This window comes from Callorhinchus milii, unplaced genomic scaffold (genome assembly GCF_018977255.1).
Source record: "Callorhinchus milii isolate IMCB2004 unplaced genomic scaffold, IMCB_Cmil_1.0 Scaffold4, whole genome shotgun sequence".
NCBI lineage: Eukaryota > Metazoa > Chordata > Chondrichthyes > Chimaeriformes > Callorhinchidae > Callorhinchus > Callorhinchus milii.
The window spans coordinates 21,311,051-21,331,212 of NW_024704745.1; the positions used below are offsets into that span (position 1 = coordinate 21,311,051).

General features: G+C 46.3%; 1 protein-coding gene, 1 long non-coding RNA gene and 1 other non-coding gene across 4 annotated transcripts in view; all 3 read right to left on the bottom strand.

Annotated features, from left to right (window-relative positions):
- Positions 1-3,338, bottom strand: part of shroom2a (shroom family member 2a) — a 126,714-nt gene extending 123,376 nt beyond the window's left edge. For both annotated transcript variants that reach the window (XM_042333859.1, XM_042333858.1), the window contains exon 1: positions 3,038-3,338. In XM_042333859.1, the coding sequence (XP_042189793.1) occupies positions 3,038-3,292 (255 nt within the window). In that variant the 5' untranslated portion in view covers positions 3,293-3,338. The remainder of the gene's footprint in view (positions 1-3,037) is intronic.
- An 11,547-nt stretch (positions 3,339-14,885) lies between these two features.
- LOC121848941 lies at positions 14,886-15,076 on the bottom strand. The gene has a single exon (XR_006085082.1). It is a non-coding gene; the product is annotated as a U2 spliceosomal RNA (small nuclear RNA).
- A 2,144-nt stretch (positions 15,077-17,220) lies between these two features.
- On the bottom strand, positions 17,221-18,940 carry LOC121848916. Its single transcript, XR_006085050.1, has 2 exons — positions 18,909-18,940; positions 17,221-17,517 (listed from the first exon to the last, which is right to left on the bottom strand). It is a non-coding gene; the product is annotated as an uncharacterized LOC121848916 (long non-coding RNA).
- Positions 18,941-20,162: the final 1,222 nt, after the last annotated feature.

A 20,162-nucleotide genomic window follows, 5' to 3' on the forward strand; every position in this document is an offset into this window, starting at 1 on the left:
TTGGACAGATTGAGTTGAGGCTGACTGGATTAGGAGAGCCAACTTCTTAATTAAATAACCTTTCTTTTTCTAAATAAAAGACCATACTTCATGATGAATAAGAATAATTAAACTTGCAGTGCCTTGGGATATCCTCGTGATGTGAAAGGCGCTATACAATTTGTCGTTGTTGTGATTCAAAGCTAAAATAGGTGAAACATACATCTCCTGTAACTTTGTATACAAACAGTATCTGCACCAGTTCATTGTTTTCAAAACATTAATCTTTAGAAGGGTCTCATCACATAAATAATCACATTTGATATATGATGGCTTTCACATCAGGAGGATATCTCAAAGCTCTTCACAGGATACACTGTAAAATGCAGTAACTGTGGTTTGTAGGCAAACTTGGCAGCCAGTTAACTGGCTGTGATGTTTCACAAACACCCATGAAATTAATGACCAATTTTACTATTTGCCATGACACAAGGAAAAAACTCCCTTCTCTTATTGAATAGAAACACTTGATCTTTAACATCCACCCAAATAGGGAAATAGGATGTTGGTTTAATGTCTCATCTGAAGACAGCAAATCCCCTACTATAATGGAGTATCAGCTTAAGCTATGAGTTCAAAGCCGGAACCCACAACCGTTTGACTCAGAGGCAAGAGTGCTACCAACTGAGCCTGGCTGACACCTAATTTTTAAGGCAGAATCTGGGTAATCAAAATAGCAAGGCTCAAGCAGTTACTGAATGGTGAGTTCACCCAGATGTATGAAAAAAAATAACCCAACTCCCTGTTTAATCAGGAATTCACGTTATCCCTTTCTAAAGATTTCCAGGCATCACTCCCTGGGCCATCCACTGTATTTCAAAAGCTGAACAATTCAGAGCCCAAAAATGTTAGCTTCTTAAATAAATATTTTGTTAAAAACAACTCATTGCACATATGTAATGCCTTCACATAGGAAAATGACTCAAAACCGTCAGCTATTAAATTAAAATTCAAACTGCTAAATAGCCCTAAATTGTATCTAAATTATACAAAACTTGTTCTGCATTAAAACTTTACAAAATACAATTTATAATGTTTTCCACTGCTCCTAATCCCATCTATTCCCTAAAAGCAATTGTAAGGTATAGTAACTGCATAGGAGTAGGAGAATGTGGCAGCCAATTTGCACACTGCAATGTCCACAAGGAGAATTAAAGTTTCAAACATTTGCAATGGAAAAATAAATATGGTTGCGCTTACGATAGAAAATGCACAAACCCTGTGAAAGCACATTTAATACAAAGGGTTAAACATATGTCCTGTTACAGGTTTGCAAATGCTTTGAGGATTCTGGGTAGAGAACATTTCTTGAGTGAATGCTTTCAGCCAGATTAGGTTTATAACTTGACAAATGTACACACGCGCATTGATCTGTAGGCAAATCTAGCATCAATCTGTAGGCAAAGCTGCTCAAACTAATTTCTAACAGAATCGAGTACTTGCCAAAACTTTAACTGACTCCCCAGGTAACGTGAGCACTGGGATGTCTAATTTCCATTACATTCTTTGCATATCCTGACAAGGTCTTCCTGTATAGAATGTTGGGGCTTTGGGTGGAGATACGATTTTGAGAAGGGGGAAGAGTAGGAAGTTTTTTTTGTTAAGAATACAGTAGATAGAAAACAATACTCTCGACATATACAATACTCAAGCGTTTGGAAAATGAGGCCCTCACTTCTTCTAGATAAGAGCTGCAATGTCCTTCAAATATAATTCGCTGGTGTAATAAACATGGGAGAGAAAGAAGAAATTCAAAACTCCCATCTCTCGTTGTATCTGAAGCTTTGTGCCCTTGAAGGGGAAAGATCAGAATTGAATTAACTGATATCAAGGTGCTCACTGAACTTGAGTGACAAATATTCAGATGTTACTGTATTTTATGGGCAAAACATGGTAGTAGTCAATTGCGCACGGTAATGTCCCACAAACAGCCATGGAGTGAGTGACCAATTTTATTCGGGGGATTGTTGGCCGGGACACTGGGAGAAATTTCATTCCGTTTTCACCGTAAACCGATGGGAGTCTACTGTACATATGGTCTTCAAAACCCTTTTCACTGTACACATTATACACAAGCAAACCATGTTACATATATAAGTAATGAGAAGACGGATCCTGGTGCAGGACTGAGACTGCACGATAATAACTCATTAAAAAATTACCACTACAGTCAACCCAAGTCCAGCTATTCATCAGATTACAGCTCTAACCAATGGTAGATTTGAGTCACAAGACACACGTGAAGTATAATGTTCAAATAAGTTAATGGATAGTTTCCTGACATGCCAAGTTTTATCATTTGAAAAAATAATATAATGTACACACGTACACACACAGTGCTTTCACCGGCACGATTCTTTCAAGAATAAATTAGATCGATTTCAGTTAGGAAATAAGATCTGGGGACACAATACATAGTTTGGGACATGACATGCTCACTGGACTTGAATGGCCAAGGTTGGCGGAAGGCGAACTGGATGGACCTTGGTCTTCGTTCCTCTGGCAAACTGCTGTGTTCTTACAGTTGTCCCTCCATACCTGGAGACAGACACACACACAGACACAGACAAACACACACACAGACAGACACACACACAGACACACACATACAGATAGACACAGACAGACACACAGACAGATACACACACACAGACACAGACAGACACACACACACACAGATAGACACAGACAGACACACAGACAGACACACACACACAGACAGACACAGACACAGACAGACACACACATACAGATAGACACAGACACACACAGAGACAGACACACACACACAGATAGACACAGACAGACAGACAGACAGACAGACACACACACACACACACACACACAGACAGACAGACACACACACAGACAGACACACACACAGACAGACAGACACACACACACAGACAGACACACACACAGACAGACAGACAGACACACAGACACAGACACACACACACACAGAGGAGATGCAGAAGAGGTTTTGTTGGTTCCTTACCTTGGTGATGAGGAGAGGTTCTCTGTGCTCTCGTCCTCCCCTCAGGGTGAAGCCCCAGGGCGCTCCTCCGCTCAGCACCACTTCCACGGACTTGTAGCCCTCAGTGCCCCTGTGCTCCCAGGCTCTCGGCTCCCTGCCCGAGCGCTGCTGCTGCTGCTGCTCTGTGCCTGATCCCTGTGGCTGCTGCTGCTGCTGCTGTGAGCCGCCGCGTTGCTCTCCTGCCGCTCCCTTTGTCCGCACACCTTCCCCGGCCATGGGGAGAGAGAGAGGGGGAAGGAGGGAGAGAGGGAAGGAAGGAGGGAGGGAGAGAGAGAGAGAGAGAGTGTGTGTGTTTGCAGCCCTGATCTCCGGCAAAAACTCACTGCCCGTGTCCTGCTCTGCACCTGATCCGGTCCATGAACCCCCCCCACACAATGCACAAGCCACACCAGCTCGGCTCGGCTCAGCTCGGCTCAGGCTGGGCCCGTCTTAATCCTCCAATCCATGCTCAGACGTGGAAGGGAGGAAGGGAGGGAGGAAAGCAAAAGGAATGTTACAGTATCACCTGGTCCACGAGCAATAACATTTGTATCCCCGAGAGGTCAGTGAACGCACAGCATCTCCCTGTGGCTGGAGCTGAGGGCTGAAGCGCTGGGGGGCTGGGGACTGGGGGGCTGGGGACTGGGGAGGGGGGACTGGGGGGCTGGGGGACTGGGAAGGGGGGACTGGGGGGCTGGGGGACTGGGGAGGGGGGCTGGGGACTGGGGAGGGGGGGCTGGGGGGGGGGACTGGGGGGCTGGGGACTGGGGATGGGGGGCTGGGGACTGGGGAGGGGGGGGCTGGGGACTGGGGAGGGGGGGCTGGGGACTGGGGAGGGGGCTGGGGACTGGGGAGGGGGGGCTGGGGGACTGGGAGGGGGGGATGGGGGGGCGGGGGCTGGGGACTGGGGGGCTGGGGACTGGGGACTGGGGGGCGCTGGGGGACTGGGGACTGGGGAGGGGGGGGCTGGGGACTGGGGAGGGGGGGCTGGGGGACTGGGGAGGGGGGCTGGGGGACTGGGGAGGGGGGACTGGGGGGGCGGGGGCTGGGGGACTGGGGAGGGGGGACTGGGGGGGCTGGGGACTGGGGAGGGGGGCTGGGGACTGGGGAGGCTGGGGGACTGGGGAGGGGGGACTGGGGAGGGGGGACTGGGGAGGGGGGGCTGGGGACTGGGGGGCTGGGGAGCTGGGGAGGGGCTGGGGAGGTCTGGGGGGCTGGGGAGGTGGGGGGCTGGGGAGGTGGGGGCTGGGGACTGGGGGGGCTGGGGGACTGGGGAGGGGGGGGGACTGGGGAGGGGGGGGGCTGGGGAGGGGGGGGGCTGGGGAGGGGAGGGGCTGGGGGACTGGGGGGACTGGGGAGGGGGGGCTGGGGAGGCGGGGGGCTGGGGAGCTGGGGAGGGGGGGGGCTGGGGACTGGGGGCTGGGGAGGGGGGGGGGGGGCTGGGGACTGGGGGGCTGGGGACTGGGGGCTGGGGAGGGGGGGGCTGGGGAGGGCTGAGGCGCTGGGGTCTGAGTGGGGTGGGGGCTAAGGCTGGGACTGGGAGGCTGGGGGGGGAGTGGGGGCTGAGGCTGAGGGGGTGGGGGCTGAGGGGGGAGTGGGGGCTGAGGCTGGGGGGGAGTGGGGGCTGGTGGGGTGGGGGCTGAGTGGGGGGAGTGGGGGCTGAGGCTGGGGGGGAGTGGGGGCTGGTGGGGGGGAGTGGGGGCTGAGGCTGGGGGGAGGAGTGGGGGCTGGTGGGGGTGGGGGGCTGAGGGGAGGAGTGGGGGCTGAGGCTGGGGTGGGGGGCTGAGTGGGGGGAGTGGGGGCTGGTGGGCTGAGTGGGGGGAGTGGAGGCTGAGGCTGGGGGGAGGAGGGGGGGCTGAGGCTGGGGGGAGGAGTGGGGTGGGGTGAGTGGGGGCTGAGTGGGGGGGAGTGGAGGCTGAGGGCTGGTGGGGGGGGCTGGTGGGGGGGGGGTGAGGCTGGGGGGAGGAGGGGGGGCTGAGGCTGGGGGGAGGAGTGGGGGTGGGGGTGAGTGGGGGCTGTGGGGACTGGGACTGGTCTCCGCTGTGTTCACTCTCGGCAGCAACAACCCAAATAGTTCCCAGACTGCAGCCGCTGATCCCTTCCTCTCATTCCTCTCTCACATACACTGTAGCAATCGGCTGATCAGTTTTTCTCCCCCTCCTCCCGGAGTAAACTCACTCCCTCCCTCACTCCATGTTATTTCAGAACCAGGTCACCTTTTTGTTTTAAAGATGTTCTCACCTTCTCTCCCTCCCTCTCCCTCCCTCCTTCTCTCCCTCCCTCCCTCTCTCCCTCTCCCTCCCTCCCTCTCCCCTCCCTCTCTCTGTGCCTATCCGCTCTGCTGTCTCAGGGAATAGAGTGAGCAGATCCAGGTTCTTTCCTCCCTCCCTTCCTTCCTTCCTTTCTTCCTCTCTCTTTTTCCTTCTCTCTCTCTCTCTCTCCTGTTTATTTTCTCACCGCGATCCCAAGCTGTGTTGAGGCTCCGGCCAGTACCTGAGACGGCCAGTGGCGGCGCACCTTCCCACCTGTGGCCCCACAGAGAGCATCTCATCTCCATCCTCACATTCATCCACAGCCACTCACTCACTCACTCTCACTCACTCTCACTCACTCACTCTCACCCACCCACCCCGCTGGGCACAGACCAGGACAGCAGTGCACCTAGTAACTGATTCCCAAACCTCCCTCCCCACGACAACAGATTGCAGCCGACCAACAAAGTTATTCACATGCAAACATTGTGCTTAACAACAATTTGCATTTATAACAACAACAACAACAACAAGATTCCATTTATAGAGCGCCTTTCACGTCGGGAGGACGTCCCAAGGCGCTGGACAGTTGGGTCAGGACCCGAGCATTGGGGGGGGAAATGGTCAGGGTGAGGGGAGGGAAGGGAGGGAGCGAGGAGGGGTAGAGAGTCGAGAGGGGAGCTGAAGGCTCGGTCAAAGAGAAAGGTCTTGAGACCGGCCTTCAAGGAGGAAAGGGAGGAGGCAAGGCGAAGACACTGGGGGTTAGAGTTCCAGAGCCACCCCTCACCCAAGGGAGCCTCCCAGAGCATTTGACAGTGGTGGAACACCACACTGGTGGGAAGGGGAAAAGATGGTTGGAGGCACGATTGAAAAAGAAGGTCTTCAGATGCGATCTGAAGACGAGAAGGAAGGGGTCAAGGCAGAGGGATAGAGGAAGAGTGTTCCAGAATTATGGGGCGTAGTGGCTGAAAGTGCTATTCCAAACTAAAACTACTGAGAGTTCCATATTGGTGTGGATTGTACAATCCAAAATAATAATCCTTGCATTTGATACAACAACCTTACCACGTTATCAAGACATCTCAAAGCGCTTCACAGGACACAATGTAAAGCTATGCACCTGTGTGTATTTTGTGGGTGAACGTGACAGCCAATTTCCACACAGCAATGAACCACAAACAGTGAGTAAGTGTCTGGTATATAGAACACAAACTCCTCCCAGAGGAACCCACATTGCTTACCTGATCCCAGAAAGTTTGTGTGTAAATTGACAAGAGATTTTAGGCTTTGGGGATCTCAGAATGCGTGCTGGGGTACTGCTGCTGTTTAACCTGCTGAACCTGCATTGGTTGCTATTCCCAGTACTATCCAGCAAGCTTCCAGTTGCTTGACCAGCTAGGACCATTCCTGCTTAGTGGGGCTTTGGGCAGGATTAACAGGAACCAAGTGAGATGGCCCAGTGACCCAAAAGGCTCCTCCTATTGCTGTTAATTCGCCAGATTGGCTGGAACTGGACTAGTGAGATTTATTCTGATATTCCATTGCCAGACACATCACGTTGGAGAGATCACAGCCCAAAAGAGACCCAGCTGACATCCCTTGGAGAATTGTCACCTTATCACCATACTGTGGATGGCTCATTACCCATTTAAAAATGTTTTAACTTCTACAACATCCAAGTAGCTCAGTTGGTTGAGATTTTTTCCATAGTGTTTTGGTTCCACTAAGCCCTCACCTTTTCCAGGTGAACTATAGAATTAAACCAATTTATAGCACAAAAGACAGCTCTCTAGAAATAGCTATTCACTTAGTCCTCATTCCCTTTTCTATTGATTTCCTTTTCAAATACTTGCTTAATTCTCATTTAAATGCTATTATTGATTTTGCTTCAACCACCATTTTTGATAGCTAAATGAACACAGTCCAACAACAACCTCCGAGCTGCAAAACTGGGGCAAAACTTTCTCATGGCCACCGAGAAAGTATAACGGAGGCTCAGTAAAACGATACCACAGTTGAGAGATTACAGTTACGTGGAGCGACTTGAATATTTGGGGTTGGTTTTGCTGGACCAGAGAGGATTAAGGGGAGGGATTTTCTAAATTATAAATGTCTTTGATGGGGTAAATAGAGAAAGACTATTTTCACTGCTCTGAGTCAGGAACAAGAGATTATAAATTGAGAAATATTACCAGAAGAAAAAAAGAGGTTAGAATAAACTATTTTACATATTTTTTAAAAATATATAATTTTACAATGTCGAATGCCTTAACGCAAACCGCTGTTGAAGCTAAATCTATAAAATTGTTTAAAAGGAAATTGGATAAATACTTGAGGAAAATAATACTAAAGGGTACAAAGAGGAGATAGATCCAGTGGGTATCTAGCAGTAGTATTTACTGAGTGTGAACTATCACCATTATCTGGTTCTGACAAGCAACTGAAATTAACCAGCAATTACACCATTCTAATTATATACACTCAATCCATTAAGTGAGTCATATAGCTATGCAATCACTGGTCTCACTTCTGTCAAACTACAGTGTAATTGTGTAGCATACAGTTAAGCATTCACAGCCTCTTCCAAGATCATGGACACTTAAGGATGTGGAGGCGATAAAAAGACCACTGCAGTCCCCAAATTAAAAAAATCTGCTACTCCATCTCTCATACGCCACAGTTGAATTCTTCACTAAATACCGCATTGCATTTCTCACTCTCCTCTGCAGAGATTTGCAAGTTACTGGTAATTCTCTTTTGATTTTGCGGATGCAATCTGCCTCCACTGTCTCTCTACAGTGACTGAGAGTGAACTATCATGAATATCAAACTGAAACTGACAAGTAATACAACTCTTCCTTTATACACTGATTCACTAACCCCTCTAAAGAAAGACAGACAGATGCAGGAAATATCCCGCTGAAATAATTATTGTCAGATCACAGGTGACCAACAGTACACACTGAAGCTAAACCATATTCCTTGTGTTACACACTTACCAATTCTCTCTGCTGGAGGCAAACAGACACAAGATGAACTATGACAGAGAACTATTATCAACATCAGTTTGATACTGACCAGCAGCAAATACTTGCTTTCCCTGCAGATACAAGCCAGCTGCACAATAACTGCTGAGAGTAAACCAAACCATCACCACAGTCAGATTGAAATTGACCTGCACAAAATAATGAATTGAAATTGACCGCCTACTCTTGTTACACACCATTTAAACTAGTGGAGTCAGATCAAATGATACAGCAATAATCAGTAACTAAGACATAAGATAACCTAGTAGCCACCAGCAGTCTTATGAAACAGTCTTACAAAACCAACAATGCAGCAACAACTTGCATCCTTCGTATAGACATTTATATCCCACCTCTCTGCCTTCCCTCACCCCTAAACCACCATGCTCGGGCCCCGACACCTGATTGTTCAGCACATTAGGATGTCCGCCCGATGTGAAAGGTGCTCTATAAATATAATTTTATTGTTGTTGTATACAGTGTGACAACATTCCACTTCTCAAAGAGTTGATCTCAAACACTCCAGGTTAACTGTACATCTGTTACAACTGCAAATTTCTGTTCCTTAGTGATTTGTCTGTCTTAGTACAGATCCCTACCTCTTCAATCTATCCCAACCATAACAACCATCTAGTAGGGGTCTGCAAATGAATAATTATCTTAAATAAATTCCTCTGTTTAAAATAACAACTTGCACTTATATAGCGCCCTCCACCCAGGGAAGCGTCTCAGAGTGCTTAACAATGGCGGAACCTGACTCCGAGCTGAAGCATGTCTTCATTTGATTTACGCTAAATCATCCCTGAAGAAAAGGCCTTCAGTAACCAATGTACAACAACAACAACTTACACTTGTACAGCGCCCTTTACATTGGAAAGACATCCCAGGATGATTTTTAGACCCGAGCTGGGAGTTGGGGTCAGGAGGGGTGGAGGGCGGGGGGGAGTGGAGAGTTGTTGTTGTTGAGTGGAGATGGGAGGGTGGCCGAAAGCACGATCAAAGAGGAAGGTCTTTAGATGAGACTTGAAAGAGGCAGGAGAGGGAGTGAGGCAAAAGGATTGCAGGATAGAGTTCCAGGGTTTGGGGCCAGAGATGCTGAATGCCCGACTGCCAATGGTGGGGCAGAAAGTGCGGGGGACCTGAAGCAGGCTAGTGTCCGCCGAGCGCAGGGAGTGTACAGGTTGATATGGGGTGAGAAGGTCGGAGACATAGACGAGAGCAAGACCGTGGAGGGCTTTGAATGTGAAAATAAGGGTTTTGTACTCGATTCTCTGAGCGATGGGGAGCCAGTGAAGCTAGGCAAGAATGGGGGTGATTGGTTTGCAGAGCCTGGTGTGGGAGAGGACACAAGCTGCAGAGTTTTGAATTATCTGCAGCTTGTGGAGGGAAGAGATGGGAAGTCCAGTGAGCAGGCAGTTGGCATAGTCAAGCCGGGACGTGATGAAAGCGTGGATCAGGGTCTCAGTGGCCTGTGGTGAGAGGCAGAGACGGAGGCGGCCAATGTTGCGGAGGTGGGGAAAAGCGGAATGGGGTCACGGCACGAATGTGGTGTTTGAAGGATAGCTGTGGGTCGAAAAGTACAGAGGATTTGTATTGGCTCAATGAATTCGACAACAACAACAACGACGACAACAAGATTACATTTGTATAGCGTCTTTCACGTCAGGAGGACATCCCAAGGCGCTGGACATTGTACAGCATTTCAGACCCGAGATGGGGTCAGGGAGGGAGAAGGGAGGGGAGGGGAAGGGGGGTGACTGATGGCGTGGTTGAAGAGGAGGGTTTTGAGGCGGGGCTTGAAGGAGGCGAAGGAGGGGGCGAGGTGGAGTGATTGGGGATGGAATTCCAGAGGTTGGGGGCAGAGGGGCTGAAGGCTCTCCCGCCAATGGTGGGGCGGGTGGGTCGGGGGACATGGAGCAAGCTGGAGCCGACTGAGCAGACGGTGCGGGCGGGTTGGTAGAGAGTTAGGTCGCAGAGGTAGGGTGGGGCAAGGCCATGGAGGGCTTTGTAGGTGAGGACCAGGATCTTGAACTGGATCCTCTGAAGGATAGGGAGCCAATGGAGTCGGGTGGGAATGGGGGAGATGGGATCACGGAGTTTGGTGCGGGAGAGAACACAGGCTGCAGAGTTCTGGATTATCTGCAGCCTGTGGAGGGAGGAGTTGGGAAGGCCGACAAGCAGGGCGTTTGCATAGTCGAGCCTGGATATGATGAAGGCATGAACAAGAGTTTCAGCGGCCTGAGGGGTGAGGTAGTGGCAGAGTCGGGCGATGTTACGGAGGTGAGGGAAGGCAGAGCGGGTCATGGCTTGGATGTGGGGAAGAAAAGACAGTTGAGGGTCAAACAAGACACCTGGGTTCCTGACTGGCTTGGTGAGTTGCAGTGTGCAACCGTGGAGGTTGATGTTGCCAGAGCCTGAGGTGCTGAGGCACTGGCACGACCCAATCAGGAGGACCTCAGTCTTGTTCACATTCAACTGTAGGAAATTTGCCCTCATTCAGGACTTGATGTCCGACAGGCAGTCTGTCAAGACAGCAGTGGTCCTGGAGTTGAGGGTGGAGGCAGAAAGATAGAGTTGAGTGTTATCCGCATACATCTGGAAGTTGACCCTGTATCTGCGGATTGGAACCAGGCAAGGACAGCAACGTTGAGGTGGAGGTGAGAGGAGAGGCGGTGGAGAAGAATAGAGTGGTCAACGGTATCGTAAGCAGCTGAGAGGTCGAGAAGGACGAAGAGACAGAGGGAGCCCTGGTCGCAGGTGGACAGAATGTCATTTGTCACTTTGACCAGTGCTGTCTCTGTGCTGTAAGCAGAGACTGGAGGGGTTCATGGAGGGAATTTTGGGAGAGGAAAGAGCGAAGCTGGGAAGCAACAAATTGTTTCATGGAAAAAAAATGAAGATTTGAAATGGGATGGTATTTGGAGAGCAGAGGTGGGTAAAGGGAAGGTTTTTTGATGGTTTTTTGAAGGTTTAATGTATAAACAGTAGTGCTCCGAAAAGCCACCCTGCATGACGGGCACTATTTAAATGCAGATTGATGTTATAATCAAAGTCAACTTCTACTAGTTAACACCCTGATGGGAAATTCTCATTGTAACTCTTTTGTAATCATTAACTTCTAGTAAATAGTGGTGGGGGGGGGGGGTAAAACTATTTCCCACAAAACATACTTGGTTTAATGTCTTATCCAAAGCACAATGTCCTCCAAAACGCAACAGTTTTCCCAGCACTGCATTGGAGTTCATAGTGGGACCTCAGAACCTCTAAATCAGCAAATCTGGCACTGAACTCATCCAATAACTTTGTTATGATTCTGAAAATCTGCGAAAATCAATCTCATCAAGCTCAGTTACAAGTTCCATACATGATGGAAAATGGGTGAGGTTGTTCTGCAAGAGGGATGAGTTCAACAGTTGTAGCTTTATGTGGAACTCATCAACATGCCTGATGAGGTGTGAAATATTCTGATTTCTACCTTGTAGTTGAAGATTCAGAATGTTGAGATTGCTTGTTATGTCTGTTACGAAACCCAATGAACAGAGGTAAGTTGGATCTTCCAATTCCTCTTCAAACTGCGGGGTGTTGCTCTTTACATGTTCCTTGAGAAATGAAAGTACCTCCTTCCTAAATGCAAAAAATTGCACAAGACCGTTGCGCGCATTCAACCAACACACTTCTGAATAAAGAGGCAAATCACTATATTCTGCATATAATTCTTCAAGGAAGTTTATGAACTTTCTGTGACTCTGTGCTCGATTTCCTCCATGGATAATATTGATCACTTTGATGATATTAGTCCTCACATTACTAATTTTCACTGTTTTCCGCAAATGGACTCCTGGTGCATGATACGGTGGACGGTAGTACATTCAATTCCAGTTTGTTTCAACAAACCTACCAAACCATTTTAACAGCCAGTCATTGAGTTTTCACCATCCGTCATGAAAATCCGCCGTATTTCCTGACAGTTAAAGTAAGAACCTTGTAAATATCCAACCCCTTTTTCGCAGTTTTCAGAGGAATTAACTCAAATAATTCTTCATGAACAACAACATTGGTTCTGATGAAAATTAATAGCTGACTGATATCAGCCACGTCAGTGCTCTCATCTAGAGCTAATGAGAAGTATTTATATTTTTCAATGATTCTCCTGAGCTTTGTATTCACATGTTTGTTCATGTCACTTATTCTCCTTGCTAAAGTTTGGTGAGACAGTGCTATACCTTCAAAAGTATTGGCCATTTTTACATCACCAAATCAATGAGCCAGTATAATTGTTGTATTTTGTCTTGTGTCGTGTGTTGTAGTGCCTTCTGATGTTGAACTTCTTCCACACAGATATTACTTGCAAGCAAACAAGGCACTGAAGTTTTCCAATATTTTCAATAATAGCACAATGAACAAGTAATGAATTTCCCAATTACACTGAAATCCTCTATTTTCTACTATTTTCCGTTTCCTACCGAGACTGATAGTCCAGCTGGGCTAGGCCTAGATTCCCAGTTCACACGAGGCACGAGAAGCGTGGATCCTGACTCAGGGGCCGGGTGCGGAGGTGTCCTCCGGATCCGCCCTTCTTCCGGTCACTCTCCATGCAGCATTGTGCTGCCACAGCGCGCAGACCAACCACAAGAGGCCCAGCCAAGAGGTACAACTATGAAGGCTGAAATGGTTTGCAGGCCTCATAAAATCACCCGCCGGGCAGCTGGCGGCCTGAGTGCCACCTTTTGGACCACACTGGACTTAGACTACGAGCTAAAAGTCAGGACGTCGAGCTTGAACCCACAACCTGGATCAGAGGGCGAGTGCTCCTAACTGAGCCAGGCTGGCACCTGATGTGCAGATTTTTGGCTGCAGGAAAACATATAATCAAGATCATGGTGGCCCAACTTTTTGGCCATTGCAGGCCGGATTTCCTATTTGAGAAATGTCCCACACACTCAGACACTTTGTCTTTATTAGCATAGATAAATAACTCAATATATACTCTTATTATTAAGTCGTTTTTGTTAGTATAATAAAATAAATCAGTTCCTATTTTGGTCCAGGCTTTATTTGGTTGCTCGGGCCATATCATTGTGTCTTTCCCGGTTTTGATATCTTGCACGTTTCACATTTTCCAATATAGTCCACTATCTGCTTATTTATATCCAGCCAAAACACAACGTTTGTTCTTTTCGTTTTTTCTATTCCCCAATGTCTTCCATGTATGTTTCTCAATACTTCATTCCTTAATTCTTTGGTATAATTATTCTATCTCCTCAATATATAATGCCTTTTTGCTGGTATATTTCATTTCTGTTCTTCCAATATGGCCAGACCTCTTCTGATGCCTCTCCTGTTTTTAGACCATCCCCTTTTCAGCATTGTCTGAATTGCCTTACTTATCCTACTTCTTTTGTTTTCTTCTCCAATCTCCTTCTCCTGTCTGGTTGCCTTTGCTATTTCCCATACCTGGAATTCCATTTCTTTTTCTAGTTGCAATTCCTCTACCTTCGCCTTTTGACTGGTGGCTCGACTTAGTGTGTCTGCCACATATAGTGTTTTCCCAGGATTTTACTGAGATTCAATGCTATATCTCAATAGCCATGAGGGAGGCAGTGTATTGTGCATATAGCGCGTTATCACGTTTTCGAGACATATCAAAGCGCCTCACAGAACACACTGCAAAGTGGATTGACTGCATATTTTGTGGGTGGAATAAAGCAGCCAATTGCGTACAGCAGTATCCCACAAACAGTCATGGATTCAGTGACCAAATTATTATTGCTATTATTTTTGAAGGAATTATTACCCCCGGAAAAGCAATCTGTCAATCGACTAACAATAATAAATAATAACTTATCTATGATTCCTAACGGTGCTTGTGTCGCTTTCTATCTATCTATCTATCTATCTATCTATCTATCTATCTATCTATCTATCTATCTATCTATCTATCTATCTATCTATCTATCTATCTATCTATCTATCTATCTATCTATCTATCTATCTATCTATCTATCTATCTATCTATCGATCCATCTATCGATACATCTATCGATACATCTATCGATCCATCTATCTATCTATCTATCTATCTATCTATCTATCTATCTATCTATCTATCTATCTATCTATCTATCTATCTATCTATCTATCTATCTATCTATCTATCTATCTATCTATCCATCCACCAATCGACTAACAATAATGAATAATGTTTATTATTATTTATCTGCTAATCGACTAACAATAACAAACAATAACTTGTCTATGAGTCCTATCAGTGTAGCTGTGGAGAACGTCCTCCCGGCATGAAAGGCTCTATACACATGTAATATGCTGTTCTTTATTAAAAATAATAATCCTTGCATTCAATATAGCAAGTAGACAATCAATTCACTTTACAGTGTATTCAGTGAAGCCCTTTGAGTCGTCTCAACAATGTGTTAAGGCGCTACATCAAATGCAGTGATGGTTATGATCAAACATACACACAATCCCAACAAAGTTGTCACTCAGTGGGGAGGGTGAGGATTTGTCTATTTGTCACTGTTTGCAATCTCCCGAGGGAGGTGCACCGTGCCTGGAGATACTGCAATACCAGGTCGATGCGTGGAGTGGACGGAGCAAGCCCCTATTCCATCTCCCTGCTCCAAAAATCAATTTAATATATGGTCCCCAGATAGGGGACGTATCAGATATTAAACTGATAAGAACAGATACTACACTTGATCTTAGCCAAAAGGCCGAGAAGCGATAAAGGCTCTCACTCCCTGTCCCCTCCACAACTGCCTCCGCTCCTCGCCTCAGCTTTCATATGTTTCTCCCCATAAACAGACAGCCCCACACCCAACGCCCGTGTGCAGTCTCTACACCTCCCTCCCCACGGTCAGCTGCCACACACCCTCCTTGCCCTACACACCCCCTTCTCGCCCCTCTTCCCCGCACTCCTGCCTGCCTGCCTGCCTGCCTGCCTGCTGCTCGCTGCTTTCCCTCTGCTTCTGCTGCTGCCTCTTACCTCATTTCCCTACGCCCTCCTTCACAGTGCACACGTCACTTATTTGATTGATTCTCGCTCCCTCCCTCGCTACTCTGACTCAGTGGCCGCTCTACACATTAGCTCCTGCCTTGCCTGCCTGCCTGCCTGCCAGGCCCTACAGCTCACACAACAACTCCTGCTGATAATAATCAGCCTTGCATTTCATATAGCGCCTTATGTCGTCCACACAGTCAATTCCTTTTTACAGTAAATTCTGTGAAGCGCTTTAACACATCACAACAACGTGAAAACGCACTACGTCAAACAAAATAATAATTATTATTGTTAGGGGGATTGGCAGATCGCTTTTCCGGGGGCTATAATTAACACCTTTAAAAATGCAATAAAATAAAATTTTTCAACCATAAGATCACCCTCAGTGTTTCAGAGTATCTGACTAGCAATGTTTTGCTGTTATTGACTTCAGTAGTTTCATATCAATCTTACATTATGAAATTAACACAATGATGGACTTGTATATGTTACTTATAATGAACAATAATGATCGTTGTATTTGATAACGCACCTTAGCAAATTGTTGAAATGTCTCAAAGCATTTCACAGGATTTTTACTGTAAAGTAATATTTTTGGCTGTGTATTTATTTGTAGGTTAACACAAGAGTCAATTTGTGCCCACAAATGCCTCCCAACCAGACATGAAGTGAATGAACCATTTTATCTGGAGGATTGTTGCCTTGGACTACGGGAGAAAGAAATTCCCTTCCCTTTTTGATTAGTACCATAGCGTTTGTAATCTGAAGGCAGATGGAACCTTGGTTGATCATTTCATGTGAAGGACGGCATCTCTGACAATTGCTGTGTTGCTCCAGGACTGAAGTGGAGTATCAGCCTGGACTGTGAAAGTCTCAATGAGGAGCTTGAACCCACAATAATAATGGTTACATTTGATATCTTTCCTGTCAAAGCACTCCACAAAACTTCAGTGTAGAGTGCATTTCTGTATATTTTTGGAGGTGAACACAGCAGGCAATTTGTGCACAGCAATGTCCCACCAATAGCTATGAAGTGAATCATGAAGTGAGTTTACCTGGGGGTTTGTTGATAAGTAGAACAGGCAGACAAGACCACCAACAATGCAATGTTCCCCTGCATTACATTGGAGTGTGAGTTGAAAGTCCGGAAGTAGGGCTTGAACCCACAACATTTTAACTCGGAGGCGAGATTACTATCCGGTCAAGTTTATCAAAGAAATTGAACTCTGCTTTTTGTTATTTCACCCTTACATAAATCACTTAATGACCTAATTCCATAATCTTGTGCTGCTTAAATGTGCTCCTTACACAACACAAAGTTATATAATACACAAATAGAGAGGGAGAGCTGCAATTCAGTTTATTACCAATACTCATCTCCATATGATAACTGATCATATGATACCTTCAAAGTTATTCTCCACCTAAGATTGGGTGTCTGCTTAGGTTGGCCCAGGTTTCCTAACGCTTTTCATGTCATTTTTAATGTGTTCTTCTTTGGCCAGGGGAGTTCTACCTTCACCAAAATAACACAGACAAGAGGAAAGCCCATTTGAAAATAAGTGGTACTTTCCTTTCGTGCAAGTTGAACAGCTGCCACCTGGTGCTGCTGTATAGTTTTGCAGCACCTGCTTTTATCATTCTGTAAAGGGTTGTTTTGGCCCATTGCACAGAAAAGCAACATCAAATTAATTTATATATTTATATATGCATTTATAGAGCTCCCTTCACACCGGGTAGTGTCTCCGAGTGCTAAACTGTGGCAAAGTTTGATACTGAGTTGAAGAGAAAGGGAAAGGATGCTGAAAATCAATACGAGAAAGGAGTTTCTCTCATGCAAAGAATCTGTTGTGTTCCCAACACTCCAAGTGTAGAAATTTATTTTATTCTTGGTTCACAAGTTACAAATCAAATAATCCAATCCAAAACCCTCTGGTCAGTTCTCCACGCTTCCTGCTTTCTGTCTCCTGATCCTCTTTCACTGGTCCTTCATGTGTTGTATCTGAGGTCTCAATTATTTTTCATCTGAGATTAACAAATCTCTTAACTGTATTGACATCAGTATTTGTGCTGGTGGATGACCCTCATTGTCGTTCGGCGTGTTTCTGTAGGCCAGAATTGCCAGGTGCTTATCTGCCTTTATGTTGTCTGTCTTCCACATTTTCTCTATACAACAACAAAAACAACAACAAGATTAGCCTGTATTTCCCAATCCACCAGACCATTATACCATTATATATATATAGTTATATATATTATATATAGATGATACCCCAATGAAGTTGTTTTGTGGTTTTTCTCCCACTGCCTTGTGAATGTCTTGTATTCCTTGCTTGACCAATTATCACTAATTATTTCCCTTGGTATTCCTGGCCAGGCAAAGATATCCTTGGTAATTTCCGCTATAGTTTCGGATGTTGTGTCATTCAACTCTGTATATTCACAAATAGCTGTAACCGTTGCAGCTTCGCTTGTAACCACGAGGTCCAATATGGAATGTAGATTGACACACAGACAGACACACAGACAGACATTTCATCTTTATCTATACTCAGCTGAGAGGACCCCTGTGGGAGGACAATCAGTTTCTCTTAGTCTCCCTCTCTCTGTCTGTCTGTCCCACATGGGAGGACTCTAACTCCCATGACAATTAGAAAACATGCCATACATTTGTTATGGAATATAGATGTATCTCTCTGAATGGTGTGTGCTTTCGTAAAATTGTTACTTATTTATGTATCCGACAATCGACTAACAATAATAAATAATATTGATTATTATTTATCTGCCAATCGACTAACAATAACAAATAAAACTTATCTATATTTTGCCCACAAATATACAGTCAATTCACTTAGCAGTATATACTGTGAAGCGCTCTGAAACGTCTCAAAGACATGAAAAGCGCTATATCAAATGCAAGGATTATTAATATTATTATGAATCCTATCAGTGTAGCTACCAGGGACGTTCTCCCGACATGAAAGGCGCTATACACATGTAATGTGTTGTTGTTTAATAATAATAATCCAGAATGTCTGTCAGACGTCAAGTCCTGGATGAGAGCTAACTTTCTTCAGTTGAACGTCAACAAGACCGAGGCTCTCCTGATTGGCTCCCATCAGCATCTTCTCACCTCAGGCGTTGACAGCATCACCATTCATCATAATAATAATCCTTGGTTACACATTCCACCTTGGTAAGCCAGTCTGGAACTTCGGGGTCTTGTTTGACCCTCGACTATCCATTTGATTTCACATCTGCGCCATGACCTGCTCTGCCTTCCCCTTCCTGTGCAACGTCGCCCGGCTCAAACAATATCTCACACCGCAGACCGCCAAAACCCTCAAACATGCCTTCATTACATTGAGTCTCGACTATGCAAACTTTCTGCTTGTAGACATCCCAACTCCCCCTTCACAGGCTGGAGATCATCCAGAACTCTGCAGCCCGTGTCCTCTCCCGCACTAGGCTCCGTGATCCTATCACCCCATCCTTGCCCAACTCCATTGGCTTCCCATCACACAGAGGATACAGTTTAAGATCCTGGTCCTCACCTTCAAAGTCCTCCACCGTCTTGCTCCCGCCCACCTCTCCAACCTCCTACCATCCTGTTTACTCCCTCTGCTCAGTGGCTCCAGCCTGCTTCATGTCCTCCGCCTTGCTCACCCCACTATCGGCGGGGAGCCTTAACCACTCTGCACCCACCCTCGGGTACTCCATTCCACAGTCCCTCCATCTCGCCCCCTCCCTTGACACCCTCAAGACCCTCCTCTTCAACCGTGCTTTCGATTTCCCTGCCCTCCACCCTCAGCTCCGATCCGTAACACTGTGCCTTGGGACGTCCTCCCGACGTGAAAGGTGCTTTACAGATGTAATTTTGTTGTCGTTGTTGCATTTGATGAGGGAGACTGAGAGAGACTGATTGTCCTCCCACAGGAGTCCTCTCAGCTGAGTATAAATAAAGATGAAATGTCTGTCTGTGTGTCTGTCTGTGTGTCTGTCTGTGTGTCAATCTACATTCCATATTGGCCCCTGTGGTTACTAGCGAAGCTGCAATGGTTACAGCTATTAGTGAATATACAAAGTTGAATGACACAACATCTGAAACTAAAGCGGAAAATGCCAAGGATATCTTTGCCTGGCCAGGAATACCAAGGGAAATAATTAGTGATCATGGGCCCTAATTTTCAAGCAAGGAGTACAAGACATTACAAGCCAGTGGGAGAAAAAACACACAACAACTTCACCGGGGTATCCCCAATGTAATGGTTTGGTGAATTGCGAAATACAGACGATAGAGAAAATGTGGAAGACAGACAACGCAAAGGCAGATAAGCACCTGGCAATTCTGGCCTACAGAAACACGCCGAACGATAATGAGGGACATTCACCAGCACAAATACTGATGTCAATACAGTTAAGAGATTTATTAATCTCAGACCAAACACAATTGAGACCTCAGATACAACACAATAGAAATGGAGGGAAACCACAAAGTGAACCAGGAAAGGGAGAACTTTTGCAAAAGGAGAAAAAATACCAAAAAACAGAACCTTGGACAAAAGGAGACATTTGGAAGAAGGATAAAAACCCAAGATCATATTGGCTTAAAAGTGATAACAGAAAAATATATAGCAGAAAGTCATGGGAAATACGCCAAAGAAGGACAGAGGAAGAAAAAGAAGAGCAGATCCGAATATTCTAGAAACATCAAGAACCTGTAGCCTATAGATGATCTGTAGCCTATGAAGGGATGAGTTGGGGAGACAAGCAGTGAGTTTGCATAGTCAAGCCTCGATGTAATGAAG